The sequence below is a fragment of the Pectinophora gossypiella genome, chromosome 16 (assembly GCF_024362695.1).
Source record: "Pectinophora gossypiella chromosome 16, ilPecGoss1.1, whole genome shotgun sequence".
Taxonomy (NCBI): Eukaryota; Metazoa; Arthropoda; class Insecta; order Lepidoptera; family Gelechiidae; genus Pectinophora; species Pectinophora gossypiella.
The window spans coordinates 7,335,181-7,353,254 of record NC_065419.1 but is presented as its reverse complement, the minus strand read 5'-3'; the positions used below and the strand labels follow the sequence as shown (position 1 = coordinate 7,353,254).

Below are 18,074 nucleotides of genomic sequence, written 5' to 3'. Positions count from 1 at the left end.
AGTAATAAAGAAGTCATTCTTAAATATTAAAATAAAATTATGAGATAAATGAAATAAATTCGTTATAACTATAGAACGTACCTATGCTCAAGAAGCCAGCGTTTGAGTCGAGTTTAAAACAGGGCAATGACGTTGCGTCAGTGATATGTGTCGGTAGTTTGTTGTACACCTCCGGACCCATGACGTGGGTCAGCGGGTCAGACTTGGCAAGTCTGTGTTGAACACCTCTCAGCCCATTACAGTTCCTCAGGTTACGTCCATGAACATCCTTCGATGTATGTTATGTACACGTAAAGTCAGCGTGCTCTATAATGAGATACTTCCCAGGGTAAGTTCCACAATAACAATATAGATGGCGTTGTACAGACTTTCCTTCGTTTAACCTTCTAATTTCATGGATAACACCATGCATCTTTTGTCTTTGTTTTAAGGTATAAATGATGACCCTTTTTATTACATTACACCCAGGCACAATTACATTTTTCTCACCCTATATTATTCTGATCAAAATAAAGAAAAGCAATATAGGTAGCAATATAATTATATATATATATATAATGTGATCCAAATATCAAGCAACAATTAATTTTATATATGCTTCTGCCGTTACATTATATTTTGTAATAATTATGTAAGTATCCGCGTAATGAGAAAGTGGGTAATTACCGCGTTAAATCTTGACAGCCCCAGCTATATTATTTTTGGCGAACTTACCCTAAAAAGTTCCTCATTGTGGACAGAATCACAAGTCATCCATTCACAGTCACTTCTGATATTCGTTCCAAAATGTACATGAGAAACCGCATTGTAACAGGGTTCAGGACATTAGCCCATCGCCCATAGAGATACAATAGTTTAACATTTGCAGTCTTCTTTTATCGTGTGTGTTGTGAGGTGGAGTACCAACCTCATCAACCCTGGTGTCAGGGTTATTATTGAGCCGCTAAACGCCCCTGACATACTTACATCAGTTAGTAGTAACCGAGACCAACGGCTAAACGTGCCTTCCGAAGCACGGTTCATCTTACTTTAGGACAATCAGGTAATCAGCCTGCAATGTCCTAACCAAACTAGGGATCACAAAGTAATTTTTATGATATGTCCCCACCGGGAATCGAACCCAGGACCTCAGGACCGTGAGCCCAACGCTCAACAACTGAAACATTTGTGTAACACTTGAGTATCCATCAAGTTATAAACAAAATGCGATCGTCCATCCGAGACAGCGTCCTACTAGATACCTAGTATTTTATTTGTGCTGTGCCCAAAGCCGCATGTTGCCAACAACGCTACGTCACAAAAAATGTGCACGGAACAATAATGTACTCTTATGTGCAAAGGAAATAAAGGCATGTTTATGAGAATTGGCTTTTACAAAGGAGTTGTCTCATATAAACTTTTATAATATCAGACACATTCGTTAGAGAGCTTTACCTAGTTCAAATTTTGATGACTCGTAACCGTAGGTTTTCAAAGCTTAGAGCTTTGATGTTGCACCGTTACTTTTGTTTCAACGGAAACTGACTTTTAAAACAAAAACTACTTACTTACTTTTTAAAATAGAAAAATAACCTTCTTAAAAAAGTAGTAAACCAGTCGTAATAAAAATACTGTTTACGTTATGAAAAATCGACTTTATTTTTTAAGTTTTCTATTTCACTTTTGAGTACATTTGCTACAGGCGGCATACACTACTTAACCGGCCAAATGGGAAGCACTGAGAGCTCTTATTCCTTATTATAAGATTACAATGATAATGATATTTTTTTATTATACCTAGGCATTTCATGGCTCATCGTAAGTTACGGTCACGAGTACTAATATACACTTTGAAACCATGTCACATTAACTTTTTTGACAAATTAAACCGTAAGTCTCATTAAATGACAAATATGATAGTGCGACAGGGTTCTAAAGTGGGTCGTGATATATTGCTCATGACTGTACATAACACAATACACCTATTATAAACTAGATTAACCGATTCTATACTAATTGGATGTTGGACAATAACACAGTAATTGAATAAGGGGATTAGTGTAGCGATGAGAATGCACCGGTGTTCAGCCAATCAGAGCCCAGCACTTCCATGTCGGAAGGTCCTTTATACGTCAAACTTAATTACAATATCACTGGTCAATTTGTTGGGTTGAAAGTGGATTTGTTGGGTCGAATGTTGGGAGGAGATCCGGGTTTTTTTAACGCGACTTATTGTAGATTCCGCAAATGAGATAAACTACTTGGCCGGACAAAAGATGCGGGATAAACTGGCGAAAATAATCCGAGGATGACTACACGGTTCAATTATACCAAATTATCTTCGCCTTCAAATCAAATCAAATCAAATCAATTTATTTGCCTTAATAGTATTATTCCTTATTCTGGGAAGAGCCTCTATGAAAAATTACATTTACTTATATGACATTTTCTGAAACAAAACCTCAATTTATTTTAATTCGTTTCATTCCGGGTAAAAATTTAAACCACATTTTTACCCTTATTGCAATGAAACTAGCTCGTATATTGCGCAATTTTTAAACAAAAATCATATTTATATACGAATGTATTTTTTAAAAAGGCTCTTACAATTTTTTTACCATAACATCGGCATATCCTTTATTTACGTTCTTGAAAAAGAAATGTTAAATCGAAACATTGCTTTGAACATGTAGACTAAATTAATAAAAACTTGTTTCATAAATATAGCTCCAAATCTAACAATGTTCACCTGTTTACAATTTTTGCTGAGAAACATACAATGTAAGTTTATATGAAGTCCGTTCGAAAGTGGATTAATCCCCAGGTTTATAGTTAAGTACCTACTTATATTTATTTGCAAACTTTGTCTTTCTATCTCTTTCGAGGTAAATGGAATCAGATTCTTCCATCTTTATTAAACATATAAACAACACTAAAAACAATTACAAAAGTGACAAGAGAAGCACAATCAATCTATCAAACAATTCTCCCCTTCTTCCACGTGACCAAAGGTTAGTCACTTAATTTCTCAATTTACATAGACAGGCGAAATTATTTTTTTAAGAAAAATTTTACCTTTTTTGGAATAAATAAAAAAAAATAGTCACTAAGGTCCTGTGGTACACCAGCTTGCTTCTCAATCGGGGAGCGCCGGTTCAAATTCTGTTATCGGACTTGTACTAATTAGTTATTACTTCCTCTTAAATGCATTTTCACTGACACAGTTGGCACAAACATTATTATACACGGCGATACGGCTTACCACCTATCATGTTGGTCTAACAGAAACTTCGGTCAGGTGTGCGTACATATTTAGTTCATCTTGCAATGGATGTACCTCTGACTAACCCAACTGGCATATAGTCGTGAGCTTAGATTATGATAATTATGGTTTTACATAATAACGCCATCTAACTTGAAGCGCTGAAAGTGACTGAAAAATGTTACCTTTCCCCACAATTTATTTAAACAACCATAAAAAAGGTATCTAGGAGGAAAATAAATTACCGCTAATTTCGCCTAGAAAAGCCATGCATAATTTGGTTTTCGCCGGTGGCGGGCCACGAAATGAGCGTTGTAGCGGAAACGGTTCATCATGGCGGACGCAACGGGGCAATTAACCGCTGCTCAGGTGACTTTGTGAGTAACGGCCGGAAGGACCCGAGATAGTGCCGTCTTAATATTTAACACGTGGCCATAGAATAAGGAATAATACTACCTATAGAACGGCTACCGCTCCCCACCAGCGGCCGAGCTTAGGTTTATTTAACTCACCCCCTCGGTCTTACTTTAGTCTTCAATCGTATGGGCGTCAGACGTTACAGAAATACGTAGATGCGCGTGTACGATACCGTCAATATTTAGGATCTGTGTAAAACGAGGTGTTTAGAATGAAGTGTCCGGGGTGTGACGAGGCTTAAGACGACGGCGATATTACTCATACTCAATTATTTATTGCATTCCATGTAGTACAATGGGGTGTTACATGGACCCTAGTGGGCACAGCAACGTTGAAGGGAAGAGAGGAAGTGTGTCCTCGAAATTAAAATTTATCATTTAAAAATTCGTCTACAGTATTCGTCGATAAACACTCGCTTATAAGATGAATACTTAATAAAAAAGATCGCTGTCCTGTTTATTAAGAGAAGGAGAGAGAATATAATATGGATAGGGTACATACGTTGTTACATTTTTGTAATGGGTGGAAACCCTCAGTGCCTTCCATTTGTCCGACCAAGTAGTTAATGACATATGTAGCAAATCTACAATTAGAACCAAAAAGTATGAATGTTGAAAGGATGAACGTTTAACATTTACGAGATATTCGTAGAAAAGCCTCATTTACTTTTGTAATTTTTCAATTGATGTAAGTAATGAAGTATATTTGTACAATAAACTGTTAAATAAAAACAAAGACATAAAAACAAGTTCATTACACACAAAACAAACAAACGATCTTATTTCTATAAAATTATATTTAGCTGAAGTCTCTTGTTTGTACATTTATTTATATTTATTACCAGCACTAGCTGCTACCAGCTTGATTACCTGTTATTCGCGACAAGAAAAAAGAATTTCATTTCATTTCAACCTCATAAAATATTTTTCTTTATCTAGGAGTTGAAGTTGTTTCTTAGTGACTGTCTACTTTATTAAAGTAAACTTTGTACAAAATAATATTAGATTTATAGTCCTTGTGGCAATTCAACATGAACGAAATACAGGGTGTTAATGATATCGTAACGAAAACTTTGAGGGATGATTCATCTCTTTATTCTGAGTTAATATCAAGTGGAATTTTCCATCGCAAAAGTATAGAATTGAAAATAATTTAAATATACTAAAAAAAAAACATTCATTTTGCAGCGGAATATTCTACTTGATATTAACTCAGAATCGTGGTTTGACTCATCCCCCCTAGTATTCGTTACGATGTCACTAACACTGTATATTTCACGTATTGCCAACACGAGAAATATTAGTACAGTGTCCAGTATTCGTCGTACTTCTAAGCTATAGAAACCAATGTTAATGGATGTTAACCGCGAGTTATAACCGCATGGTAGTATTGTTATATGGACGGAGTACAAGTCCCTCTCTGTCCACTGGGCCGCCATTACTGCCAGGGCCGTTGTAAGGTACTACACCTATAGTACAAACTATATTCTTCCTTAAGGCATATTATCTCGGGAAAGTCATGAAAACTGACTTAGAAAGTATGCTCTCCCCAACATTATGGACTAACAGCATGAGCGATAGGTTGGGATCCTTTGATTATCCCCTGGTAGTTGCGGCTTCCGAGTACATTCCGCTTAGGGACGGTACTGAAAAGTATCGGCGTCCGAAGGACGTAATATACGATCCCGACGACCCGATTACTCTAGCCATAGAGGCAGCCAATCAGCTCGCGACACCAAACACTTCAGGTCCCCGATATCGACCCCGCCGGCGTGGTCGACGATTTCCCTCATTCAGCGCTTATCGCTATCGACCCACTAGGGTCGATTAATTCTTTCAAATATTTTCCTCTCAGACGACGCCCTGAGCCGAGGTTCGCGCCCAACTGGGCACCCTCAGGCCTGTTGTCTTAAACGTTGTACCGGGTGAGAGCCTTCAGCGCTCCCCATTTGTCCGGCCAAGTAGTTAATGCCATCTGCGGCAAATCTACAATAAGTCACGTCAAAAAAAAAAAAAATAAAAAAGATCCTTTGATTCATTGTACCCATCTTAGAACAGCAAGAGTAGCTGCAATATTTCTTCTGGTAGCTTGTGATTTTGTCCTTATATAAATTTGCTAAACCATCTTTCGTGTTGTTACTTATACAAGTATTTATACGTGATAAAGAGAAAATTGAATCGAAAAAATTTGTGACTCAGACGGGTCTTGATTCCGCAGCTCTTGTTAACCATGCAATTAATTTCGCATCGACAGGAGGAGAACCCGGTGGTGTAATGGTTGACACGCTCGTCCCGGCTTGACAAGAGCTGAGGGTTCAAGTAGCGTCCGAGTCAGAATTATTTTTGAGTTATTTTTCTCTGTGAGAAAGTTGCTATGAAGACAAAAAAATCCTTTATAGATGATAGTTTGTCGCTATTCATCTAATATATTTTGTATTGTATGAATTGTTCGATCCGTATAGTACCACTATACCTAGAAGGGCCCCCCCCACCCCTTTCAAAACTAGTTTTTTATTATTATTATTATTGAATATAACGAAAAATTAACAAAACAATAAAAATAACACCGCTAAACCCCTCACGCCGAGTTAGGAACTCCGGCCCTGTCTATGGTCGAATGTAAGCTCTCAAAACGTTAGAAACGTCCGAAATGGTTACCACGAGCTGAGTAAATCCACTGTGTGTGAACACACATCCAACTTGAGTTTATAAACGCAAACTCAAATACAAATCTGAGCATCCAAAAAATCGGACTAAATGATATTCCATTTATAGGAAGACTTATTAAAATACTAATATTGCGTTCTGCAGTGTCACAAAGTGATTTTAATCCCTTAAAAATAGGATTAAATGATAAGCATTTCCTAAAATACATAAATTGTTTTCTGCTGTTGCGGTCTATCTGAGAATAAGACGTGAAAATACGTTTAAATCTTTAAAAAAAAAAAACTGTATCGAACTGCTATGGACAATGTAACATAGTAGCAAAATTATATTCTATATTTTTTATTATATTTTCATGTTGTATGTTGTGCTTTATTCACATGTCTAAATAATTCGGGGGTATCACACCGGATCTAAAAAAAAAAGGAACAAGTGCATTTTTCTCGTAATCTCCAAGCCCGGAAGAACTAGATGGCGCCGCTATCTGCGATCTCAGACGTGCGGGAAATAAAAATGGCGCCCAGCTTAACACGAATGAAGGCTATTTATTACTCCAACACCTCTAATGCACGACCCAGAATACTTTATTTACGAGCCTCATGTATTTCCTACCTTGTACGTGATAGTCGTCGACTTCATAATCTATTTTAAAGTTGTGACTTACTACTTGTGTGTAAAAATACACGTCGTCAGAAAACAACAATGTTATCAGCTTCTCTTCTATAGTCTGGGTTGTGAGGTAGATGATCAACCTCATCAACCCTGGTGTCAGCGTTATTATTGATCCGCCAAAAGCCTCTGACATGGCTCATGTAACTAATACGTACTTACGTACTCAGAATGAAGCTGAGATTTTTTTTTTATGTCAACCAATTACAACTGCGAGGTTGGTTGGTTATAGTGTCTTGGCCTCCCCTACTTCGGACAACGCTAAGGCACTTTATAAGCTATTTAAGATAGCGGAAAAACAAAGGTTAAATCTATAATATTGTAAGAACTATGAGGGTGGCATAATCTGTATAGAAAAAAAACCCTCTATAAAATAATAGATTAAAAAAGAAAACTTACATACCTATATCAGTAAGTAGTAACCGACGATAAATTCATATTCAAATTCGTTTATTGCAAAAAATGTGGTACATATATGGCAGTAAAAGTTGTATAAGTTGGATCTTACTCGTGATAATTATAAAATAATCCAGTTTAGGTTTCGCAAATGCTTAAGATTAGATAATAATAGCTTGTAAAAAATCGTTACATAAAAAAACTTCGATTACATTCCAATCGAATAGAAAGTTACAAAATGTAACATTGTACCAGAAGTCCAGCTGGTACTGAAGTCTCCTAAACTCGCAGTATTAAAGTTTCTCCTGTAAAAGGGAGGTATTAAAAAGGATTCCGCTTGGAAAAACGTCGAATCCTGGACGCGGCTAAACGGCGGCCGTTACGTTAACGATTATTGCCTCCCGCCCCACTATTTTGCCTAAATGTCTCGTATTTCATGATAACACTGGGAGATCTCTTTCTAGCTCTTATTTCTATTTTCACTAGGCGTATACTAGACTAGCTGCTGCTTATCAAAAGCCTTGTTCTTTCTAATATGATTATATGGGCTTGGGGCAATAGGCCACATTGAAGCAATTTATCTAAAAAGTAATATTGCTATTTGGCATTTGTGGACTTGCGATATTTTTATATGGACAAATGTCAAATAGTAATATTGCTTTTTAGATGAATTGCTTCAATGTGGCCTTTTTAACCCCGGTAACTGCAAGTTGTCTTCTAATTCCTTACTTGTGTCTCTGTCCACCCGATTAAAAGTAACGGGCATTAGCTTATGTATGTATGTGTTTTAGTAGTACCTATTGAATTTGCACAACTCTACTGCGACTCACTCAATTTTCTTTATCTACGATAGTTACTTGTTTTAGTTACTGGAATGTCTAAAATCTACGAATTTTGGTTCGGGAAGAATATTTATGTGAGAATAGATAATTTTGGTACAATAATAGGGCTCTATTTAGTTGTTTAACTAAATATAAGGATTATTGTATAATGCTAATGAAGCTGCTTTAAGAGTACATAAAGCTCGCTACACTGTAAATAGCATTATAGGTTTCCTTTATAGTTACTAAAAGTACACATAAAATACATTTTCTCTGAAAAATCAACACATTATTAAAACACTAATAATAATAAACAGGAGAAAAAAAATACAACTTGAATAATTCCACAAAATACCAATTCCCCGGGTAACCAACCTTTTCAGGCCGCGTTTATTTACCCATCGAAGACCGTTCGACCGTTTAAACACAACGATTATGTTCTACTATGTAGTGTAAAAGTACGCATAAATGTTTTTAATTTGTTCGCGAAGTAGTAGGGGGCAGGACGTGAATGTTTGGGCTATAACGGAGTGGGGCCATTCCGCCGGCAGTTAGGGCAAGAGGCTCGCGCCCTACAAACTGGTATACGTGTCTGGACTCCCAATGTAGCCTGAGAACATGCGCATTGAAGAAAAAACGGGATGAGTTCGTCTCCCCGCAATGGCTGTGACATTTTATTTCTGTTGGGAAACATCGAATGAGTTCTAAAAATAAAATGTTTAAAATGTTTTCCCTCGTTTTGGAGAATAAATATTTACTTACTTTAATTTCGACAATGTAATTAACGAGGTGAGTTCATTACTCGTACGAGTGTCTAGTAGACATGTGAATAAAGTTTGTAAATGTTATTAAGGAATTACAAAAAAGAAATAAATATTTTACATTAATTAAAATGAGACAAAGAAATACGCATTCCAAATACATTTTCAAGTCTACAATAAAATAATTTCAGCATTTTTCCAAGTATATTTTGAATATGTTTATAATATTTATGCTTATTAATTTTATAATTTAAAATACCTAACAATTTTGAAATAAGAAGACAGCTAGGCAGCCCATTAGCAGCGGTAGCTGTCACGTCTCTAAAGTGCGTTTTTGTCGCAATTCTTCCATGTCTGGGTATCCGGTAATGGTGATATACCCAGGTATAGAGTTCTTGTGGCTTTACAAACAATTTGCCGCGGGCTAGAGCAACTCTGCAACTCACTTTATTTTCACTGACCGCCGGTTTGCGCCGCATAACTTCGCGAAATCAGTTTTCATAGCTTTACCAGGGTTTCAAAGTGCAGCGTTCATGATAACTTATTACGATGTTTTTCGTAATTAACCTCAATTACAAAAAGAAATACCTAAAACAATGAAAATTTCTGAAAGTATCATTTCCAGAAGAGATATATAAAAAAATATATAATATACACTTCAATACAAATATACGGCCTTATTAAGTAGGTAATTCAAGCAATAATTTGGGTTTAAGTAGGATAAAATGTAAGTAATGTAAATACAAGTTTCAATAATGTATTGGCCTGTGCTTAGCTGTGGGATGTGGATAGGTATATTAGGTATAATATATGCCTCTAGGCAGTTCACGTTATGTTATGTTTACTCTTATTCTACACTTGAATGTAGTATTTATACGTAACTGAAACTACTTAAAAAGGAGTTGTTTTTAGAATGCATCCGTACGAGTATAAAGTTTTTAAGCCATTGAGTATCTCCGCGATATTGCCTTCATCCGATAATATTGAGTTGCATGAACTTGTCGAGTTTACTCAAGTTTCTATATTTTATCAGACCATACATGGACAGTACAAACCAATCAAACTTTACCGATAGGTACTTACCCTGCAGTTTAGATAGATTTGTTTATAGGTATGTAATTTTGAACACTAGCTGCCGATAACATAGACTTTCTCAATAGTTCTGTTTCTATAATTCGATTTGCTATAATAAAAGGTAATGGGGATTTTGTTTTTAATTATAAAAAGACAGATTGAGAATTTTACATTGAGGGGAGGCCTGGCCCAGCAGTAGGACGTATCTAGGTTGTTTACGTATGTACGTGTAAGAAGACAAACGTGTATACGATCAGATGCGCCACTTCATGGGTGTTGATATTTGCAACAACAAAAGTGCTGTCTATACGTCGCCGGCCTAAGAGAGGCCCGAATGCATTTTTAAAGAGCCCCATGTCATAGCACAATGGAAATTCTTCACGTGCGCCCCACCGACACGATGATGATGTACATATAATCATAAGAAAATAATGTCATACCTATATATTTTTTTTTATTTTGTCCAGACACAGTACGCACGCGAAGATGGTGGTGAGCGGCGGCAACGCAGTGCACATCGTGGGCACCTTCAAACACCTCGGCGCTGATGCTGATTTTAAGGTAAACACTTATTATCATTATACTGTACTCACTCACACTTACATTAAAACTGGTACCTACTGCAGCGTAATTTTGCTGCAGCGCAATCTTTTTGCTTATCAAGTTTTCTTTCTCTGGCTTTTTGGACGTATGTTATATTTGAAATTTGAGGGAGGTCGTTGACAAACAGAGTGTAGCCAATCGTAACAGAAATGATGTAGATTTGCCGCAGATGGCATTAACTACTTGGCCGGACAAACGGGGAGCGCTGAAGGCTCTCACCCGGTACAACGTTTAAGACAACAGGTCTGAGGGTGCCCAGTTGGGCGCGAACCTCGGCTCAGGGCGTCATCTGAGAGGAAAAATATTTGAAAGAATTAATCGACCCTAGTGGGTCGATAGCGATAAGCGCTGATTGAGGGAAATCGTAGACCACGCCGGCGGGGTCGGTATCGGAGTCCTGAAGTGTTTGGTGTCGCGAGCTGATTGGCTGCCTCTATGGCTAGAGTAATCGGGTCAAAACAGAAATTAAAATTCGTAAATTTTCTATGTAGAATTATCCAAGAACACTTATAAAAAGTCATAACATAGCATCACGCCCATATCCCCGAAGGGGTAGGCAGAGATGTATAGTATAGGTGCTTACGCTCCACCCACTCGTCATGAAACCTCCTTTGCCTTATTAAAAGTCAAGATTCTATAATCCTCTCAGGTGGTGACCTTCAAGTCTGTTGTCCCACTTGTCTAGCCAAGTAGTTAATGCCGTCTGAGGAAAACCTACAAGAAGTCACGCCAAAAAAAATAAAAACTTAGGTACTAAGAACGTCTGAAGGGCTGCCAATGCGCACGACACTAGTTTCAGTATGTTTCCTTTTAATTGTTTACAACAGTGTGAGTTCATTCATTGATATTTAACTGACCCACCACTATATTTATATACTAACTTTCGACATTCCTATATGAACTGTGCCAGTGTTCTACCATTGTTTATGAAGTCTGTGTATATTGTAGACTTTATAACCACGCCCGTCCATATACGTACACGCTACTCTACACTACTCTACGCTACTTTACTCTACGCTACTGTATTCTACGCTATTCTACTCTATATTGCTCAGCTCTATATTGAGCGCAGGAGGTCAAGGGGGTTTCGTGCACACCGCGTTAACAATTTCCAAGAATTCCAACCTGTCTCGCAGCTTGTTCCGACGTAATTAACTGACCTATTTCTGTGTTAATTATTCATAAGTCTTTAATTTCACCTTCACTTCCTCATTATAATAATTTTGGTACAAAATTATTCCTGTTGAGAATGCATTTCTAATTTACCTTCATTATTTATTAATTGTTTTACAAACTACTTTGGGGACTACATTAATGGAGATTGCAAAACTTGTTCCTCTTACACGGTGAAGTAGACAAGTATCACAAGTTTTTTCTAGTTAAGTACATTTCATACTTTATGTCCCTTAAGTATGAAAACGCGGACACTGAACACTGATACTGATAAATAAAAACAAATAGAACACGGACACTGTTCGGAATCAACTAAGACAGCTATGGGAGCAGCAAGATTATAGTGCAGATAGGCTGATTTAAAGATCAGTCATTATTTTCGACGATCTGGTGAAGGTCGCGGGAAGCCGCTGGATGCGGGCAGCGCAGGACCGATCGTCGTGGAGATCCTTGGGGGAGGCCTATGCCCAGCAGTGGGCGTCGTACGGCTGATGATGATTATTTTATTAGCCTAATTGATCTTATTGATAGGCTAGTAACATATTGGCTTATCTGCCTCATAGGAAAACTAGTTAAAGACAAAAAGTATATATCCAACTTTTGGGCGTACATTGACCTCCCTGAATCAACCGGAGAATAGAGTTCCACCACGCTGCTCTATATTATTTATTATTTGTAAAAATATACAAATTGCTAGTTTCCAACTAGTTAAATCAGTTACTTTTTACTAAACGTCAAAACACAAAATTACTACGGAATTTGTATGAAAAAGCACGCGGTGATGTCTTAGAAAAATGTGATAAAATGTCGGACTTATTGTTATGTTTTTCTTGATTAAAATTCATAAATAAGTTAAATAGAAAAGAGAAAATGTTTTTCGTTAGTTTTACATCTGTCTTTATTTAGTAATCAGAATTTCATAATTTATCTTGAACCTAGTACACGATCCATTTTGATTTAACAAAAAAAAACACACAATAGAAAGATGCGTTAGTTTTGTATTGATCGGTACAGCATTTTGATATAAGTACTCCTCTAAAAGCAACTTTATCACCGTCCGCTCCTCGACTAACGCTCAGCCTCAGCAATAAAAGCTTGTCTATGTCATCAAAGAAAACTACCTCACCTTTTAGTTTCAGCTCATGGCGCTGAGAGTGCTTGGTGTCGATTCCTTAAATGATGCCTGATGACAGTGTCTTGGGGCGGAAGACAAGAGGGAAACCACTGCCCTATTTTTCCCTAAAAAGTAGCATGGGAAAATGCTGCACCAACAAAAGCGTGGCTCTTAAATTGATGATGATGACAGTGTCTTAGAGAATCACAATGCAGGTGTGAGACTGTGGTACATACATACATACATAAACTCACGTCTATTTCCCACCGGGGTAAGCAGAGAGCTAGAGACTATAGAATTCCAATGCTTCTATCCTGACACACTTCTCTAGCTTCCTCCACATACATCAATCGCTTCATACACGCACGCCGGTTCAGAGTAGATCGTATTAAACCTTTTCTAAGGACATCTCCTATTTGGACGTCCAACGTGTCATCGCTATATCTCAATGGGGTAGACAGAGGTACATCCGTCGTAAGGATCTAAGTACTCACCGAACTTTATAAGACTTTATTTACTTCTTTTTTCTTTATAAATAACCGCGTAAACCTCAAACAACATAGTAACGTATGTTTTATAATGTTGTTCCCAGCTATACCTGACGACGAACGTGACACAGGCGGACTTCAACATGGGGTACACGATGACGGGGACCCTGGAGCGCGGCTGCAAGTCCACCAACACCTTCCAGATGACGCATTTCGCAGTACTCCGCCGGTGCGACCACGACGCACATCATCTCAAGAACTCCTAGACGTTACCATGTAAACGCGAAACATTTTATAACAATGATGTTGTGTTCCTAGTAATTGCATTTGAAAACATCATCACCCTAGCATTATCCCGTTTTTCACAGGGTCCGCTTACCTAGTAATTTTATTTGAAAAGAAATACAAATATACTTTATTGCACACAATATACAAAATACAAAACAAGTTTTACGCACATGGACGAAAGATGCAGTACAATCTGGCGACCTTATTGCTAAGCAGCAGTTTCTTCCAGGCAACCAGTGGAAAGAAAACCGCAACAGTGTAAAAAACAATAACGAACAAAGATAGCACGCGATCACAGCTCGAATGAACTCTCTTATTCTAATCCTTTTATCCCCTGTTGGGATATACGGCTCGAATAGCAGATTTCCACTCCTCACGATCTTTTGCTATTGCTGTAGCTTGCTCCGACAGTATTTAATTCCCGGTCAAACGAGCGTCGCCAGTAGAGCTGACATGCGCAACGTGATAAAATTTTGTCACGATCATTTTATCGATTCTGACGATATAAGTATGCCGTTTTGTTGAATGCTCCTATGTGAACCCACTCCTATATATGATTCTATATATAAACTCTTATATATGTGAACCCAAATAAGTCATGTCGTTCTGTCAAAATACGGACAAAATCACGTGCCAGGCATATTAGGGAATAAACAAACTTATCGATTTCGACAAAATTTATTTAACCGATCGATAATTTTATCACGTTGCGCATATTAGCCCTGCAGGTCTCACCGGGCCCTTTTTGGTTTTTTTTTAACTAAATAAAATAGCTACATTTTTGTTTAACCATGGAGAAATAACTTACCTAGTATAACAGTGTATCCGCAAATTGTCTTTCCATTGAAAACAAAGTTATGTCAGACTATTTTTGCTTTACATTCAAATGCAGGCTGAGTAAATAAATGTTTTTATTATACAATGTAATAGTACCTAATATAGTCTATCAATCAATATATGGATTGATAGATTACTAGTGCTATTATTATACATAAGGACGTCTCGCTCGATTTAGGTTGTTCCTAATTGATTTAGAAACCTAGCTAGGCTAGCTTAATTGATGGATACGAACACGATACACAGGACATGTGCCATTAGCAGTACATCTCATTGTAAGAAACAAGTTTCTACAGAAAATAATGAGTACGGTGCATAGATTTACTACTACCGTAGATTGAACACCAGCGCTCAAAAAGTGGGACGCAAAGTTACTGTTAATATAGCAACGTTGACAGTACTTTACCTCAGTGCACGATTAGGCGCCGAACTGGCAACACGGGGAAGTGCGCGGTAAAAACTTGCAAAAATAGAAGCTCATAGCGAAAAAAGACGGATGGAACATCATATTTCTAATAAGTAATGACATTGTGCATGTTATCTTAGTATAAACAATTTAATTTTCGCAGTAAAACCCACCAAAATTATTATTTTATTTTAAAATACACAAGTACTCTCGGTCAATCCGAGATCAGTCCCCCAGTCGCAGTATGACCCGACCGCGTTACACAACACCACGCGGTAATATAGGTAATAAGACGATATGTACTTTCTTAATTTGACACGATTTTATTGAATGTATATACCGCTGTGTACGATTGTATAGCTAAACAAGCGCCAATTTTTCGCCGCATTTTTGTATCAAGCGCTGGATCTACGGTAGTGATAAATCAATGGTACGGTGATGTAAATGAGAGGTTGTTTTTCAAAGATCGAAGTTGTATGTGACATAGGTACCTACTTATAATTAATTATTATACTTACCAGAACGACGATTTGACATCAACGTAGAAATATTTGTAAAAGCCTTATTGGCATTTTTCAGAAAGCTTATAAATGTCAACAAGTAGGTGGTTATAAGACACATTTGGGAATATTGATCGTATAAAGAATTTGGGAATATTTTTGTCGACGAATAGCAGAGCTAATATTGTGCTTATTATTAGTAAATATTTACTTAAAATGTAGGAATATTGTGAAAGAGCTCAGATAATTGCTAGTCGTTAATGTAATTAGCTTTAAGAATATATTGCCAAGCGATATTGTGATCTCGATATTTGTGTCGGAAGTTGAAATTCCTTTCCAGTATTGTCGAGCTGTGTTAGACTAGATGTAAATATTATTATTTCAATGTACAGGAATCGCTTATTAGTATAGTACACATTAGAAGTAGGTACATCATTATTTTTATATTTACGAGCAAATTTTCCTCTCGTAGATTTTGCCATTTTGAATGTGTAGTTGTGGATTCACCTAGAATAAAGTTAGAGGTTGAAAGACCCTTTTTGTACATGGATATAACAGAGTCGGATGTACCTGAGCAGTTTTGTTTAAGCTCGTTAGAGTGTAAAGTGTATTTATTTTCCCAATAATGGTATTTTCCTGTTCATCGGAAATGTTCGATAAACAAAATTTAAATTCGTTTTAAAAATGGCTGTGAGCAGTCTGTTGGAGTGTTCACGGTTGGCCGGACAAAATAATAATATATTGGTGAGCGTCCCATATTGATCCCCACATAACCTGTCCCACATACATTTTTTACCTCATACCAAAATTTCATGCATAACAATTTTTCTTCAGATCTTTGTCGATGGGGTTTTTAATATAAATTGATACGCGAATTAAAAATGTGTTCTTTTTCATCTCTGGGGAGGATTTCGGAGTCATTTCTTCTCCCAATCATTTTAAAATCCCGTTCAGTGCATTGTTCAGTATTCTATCAATTTTCGTGATCTTCGCCTACAGAGGGAAGTATATGTTGTAATAGTAAGTAGATGTTAGGTGTAAGGTAGGTAAGTTACTTGTAAAGGGTGTAACAAACGTCCAGAATCGCGCTCCCTCCAGTGTGTCCACACGAGTTTTGTACAAAGTTACGATATCTTAATGCTCCTATACGGCTGTAAGAATTTCATATTACTAGTCATAATACTTAAACGCTTTTAGGAAGCTCCGCATTCTGTTTAAAAATTAGCAAAAATCTTTTTCTCTTCTCTTTTTTCTTTGCTTAAATATAAAAATCATTTTACAATAATCGATACAGAAGTTATATCTTCCTCTGGTTGAGTATTACTATCTCTTGACTTTTTATCGTGAAAATCTTTGCCAGAGTATGGAGTTTCTTAAACAATAAAAATTGTCGTTAGAGTATCTGTAAAGTATAATTTTGTAGTTTAAATCTGTCGTAGTAATAGTATAAAAAAAAAAAAACAAAACCCTGCTGGAAGACACAAACTAAATTATTTTCATAAATCAAGGTTCCTTTGCCTTTGTAATGAAAACTAAATAGTAATAATAATTAGTCAGTGGGATTTTGAAGTCTTTATTTCTAAATATTCAAATTGTAATATTAACACCATTCAGGGGGTCTAAACAAAGAAACAATTCATTTTTAAGTATAGCAATATTGCAATTTGATATTTGCGCATATAAAAGTAAGCGAAGGAGTCCGCAATGTCAAGAAAATGTCAAATAGCAATATTACTTTTTTAGATATTGGCTACTTGACAGTTATTTATTATTTATTTATTCATTCATTACAAAAGATATTATAAAATTCTTACATTACGACACTGAAACCCATAATGGGTTTAAGATGTATCAAATTCACGTCAGGCAATACAGGTATAAATTGTAACAATAAAATATGCAATATTTGGGACATAGTAGTTTATCATTTAACGATAGTTTGTTCTTAGTAAGGTCATTTTTAAATATTTTATTTTTACAAAATAAATATGTGATTTTTTATCTGTGTATTGCAAGAGCCGAAACACGGGCGGCCATGATTGAGTTTCCTTTGACGTCACATCTCACAAAATATACAATAACTGTCTCTGAGGCTCTGTCTGTGTTTACTGAAATGTGACGTCACCGGGCAAACTGTCACGTGACCAACCGTTTTCGCGCGAAATTTGAAGATAACGAAATAAAATATTTTAAGAGATACAAAATAAGCGTTTGTGATTATTGAAAAAAAAAATTGAGATTATTGAAAGTAAATTTGAAATGTCAAGTAGTCAATTTGCTTCAATTAGGCTTTTAAACCCTCTAGATCTGTTGTAATGATAAACTTAATTATAACTCAAGTGAGTAGTAACTCGTAATACACAAGTATGTTTATTTGTAGTGCTACAAAATACAATACAATAATTCTTTATTGTACCCACCACAAGGCACCAGTATTACCGTAGTTATAATAAAGCAAGTGCCAAAGACGACTTAGGGAGCTTCATATTGTAAGTTTCAATTATCGACGTACGTACGTAAGGTGATGTTGTACATAAAATCGCTTCAAATTTTAATGTTGTCTTTCGTATTTCGGGGCGACTCGAATAAATTGTACGAAAATAAAAGTGTTTTTATTTACTTA

At 36.5% G+C, this 18,074-nt stretch overlaps 1 protein-coding gene across 1 annotated transcript in view; it reads left to right on the top strand.

The window, feature by feature from the left end:
• LOC126373593 (uncharacterized) overlaps nt 1–14,375 on the top strand; it is a 70,320-nt gene extending 55,945 nt beyond the window's left edge. The window contains exons 3-4 of the mRNA XM_050019777.1: nt 10,510–10,603; nt 13,525–14,375. Of these exons, the coding sequence (XP_049875734.1) occupies nt 10,510–10,603; nt 13,525–13,686 (256 nt within the window). The 3' untranslated portion in view covers nt 13,687–14,375. The remainder of the gene's footprint in view (nt 1–10,509; nt 10,604–13,524) is intronic.
• Nucleotides 14,376–18,074: the final 3,699 nt, after the last annotated feature.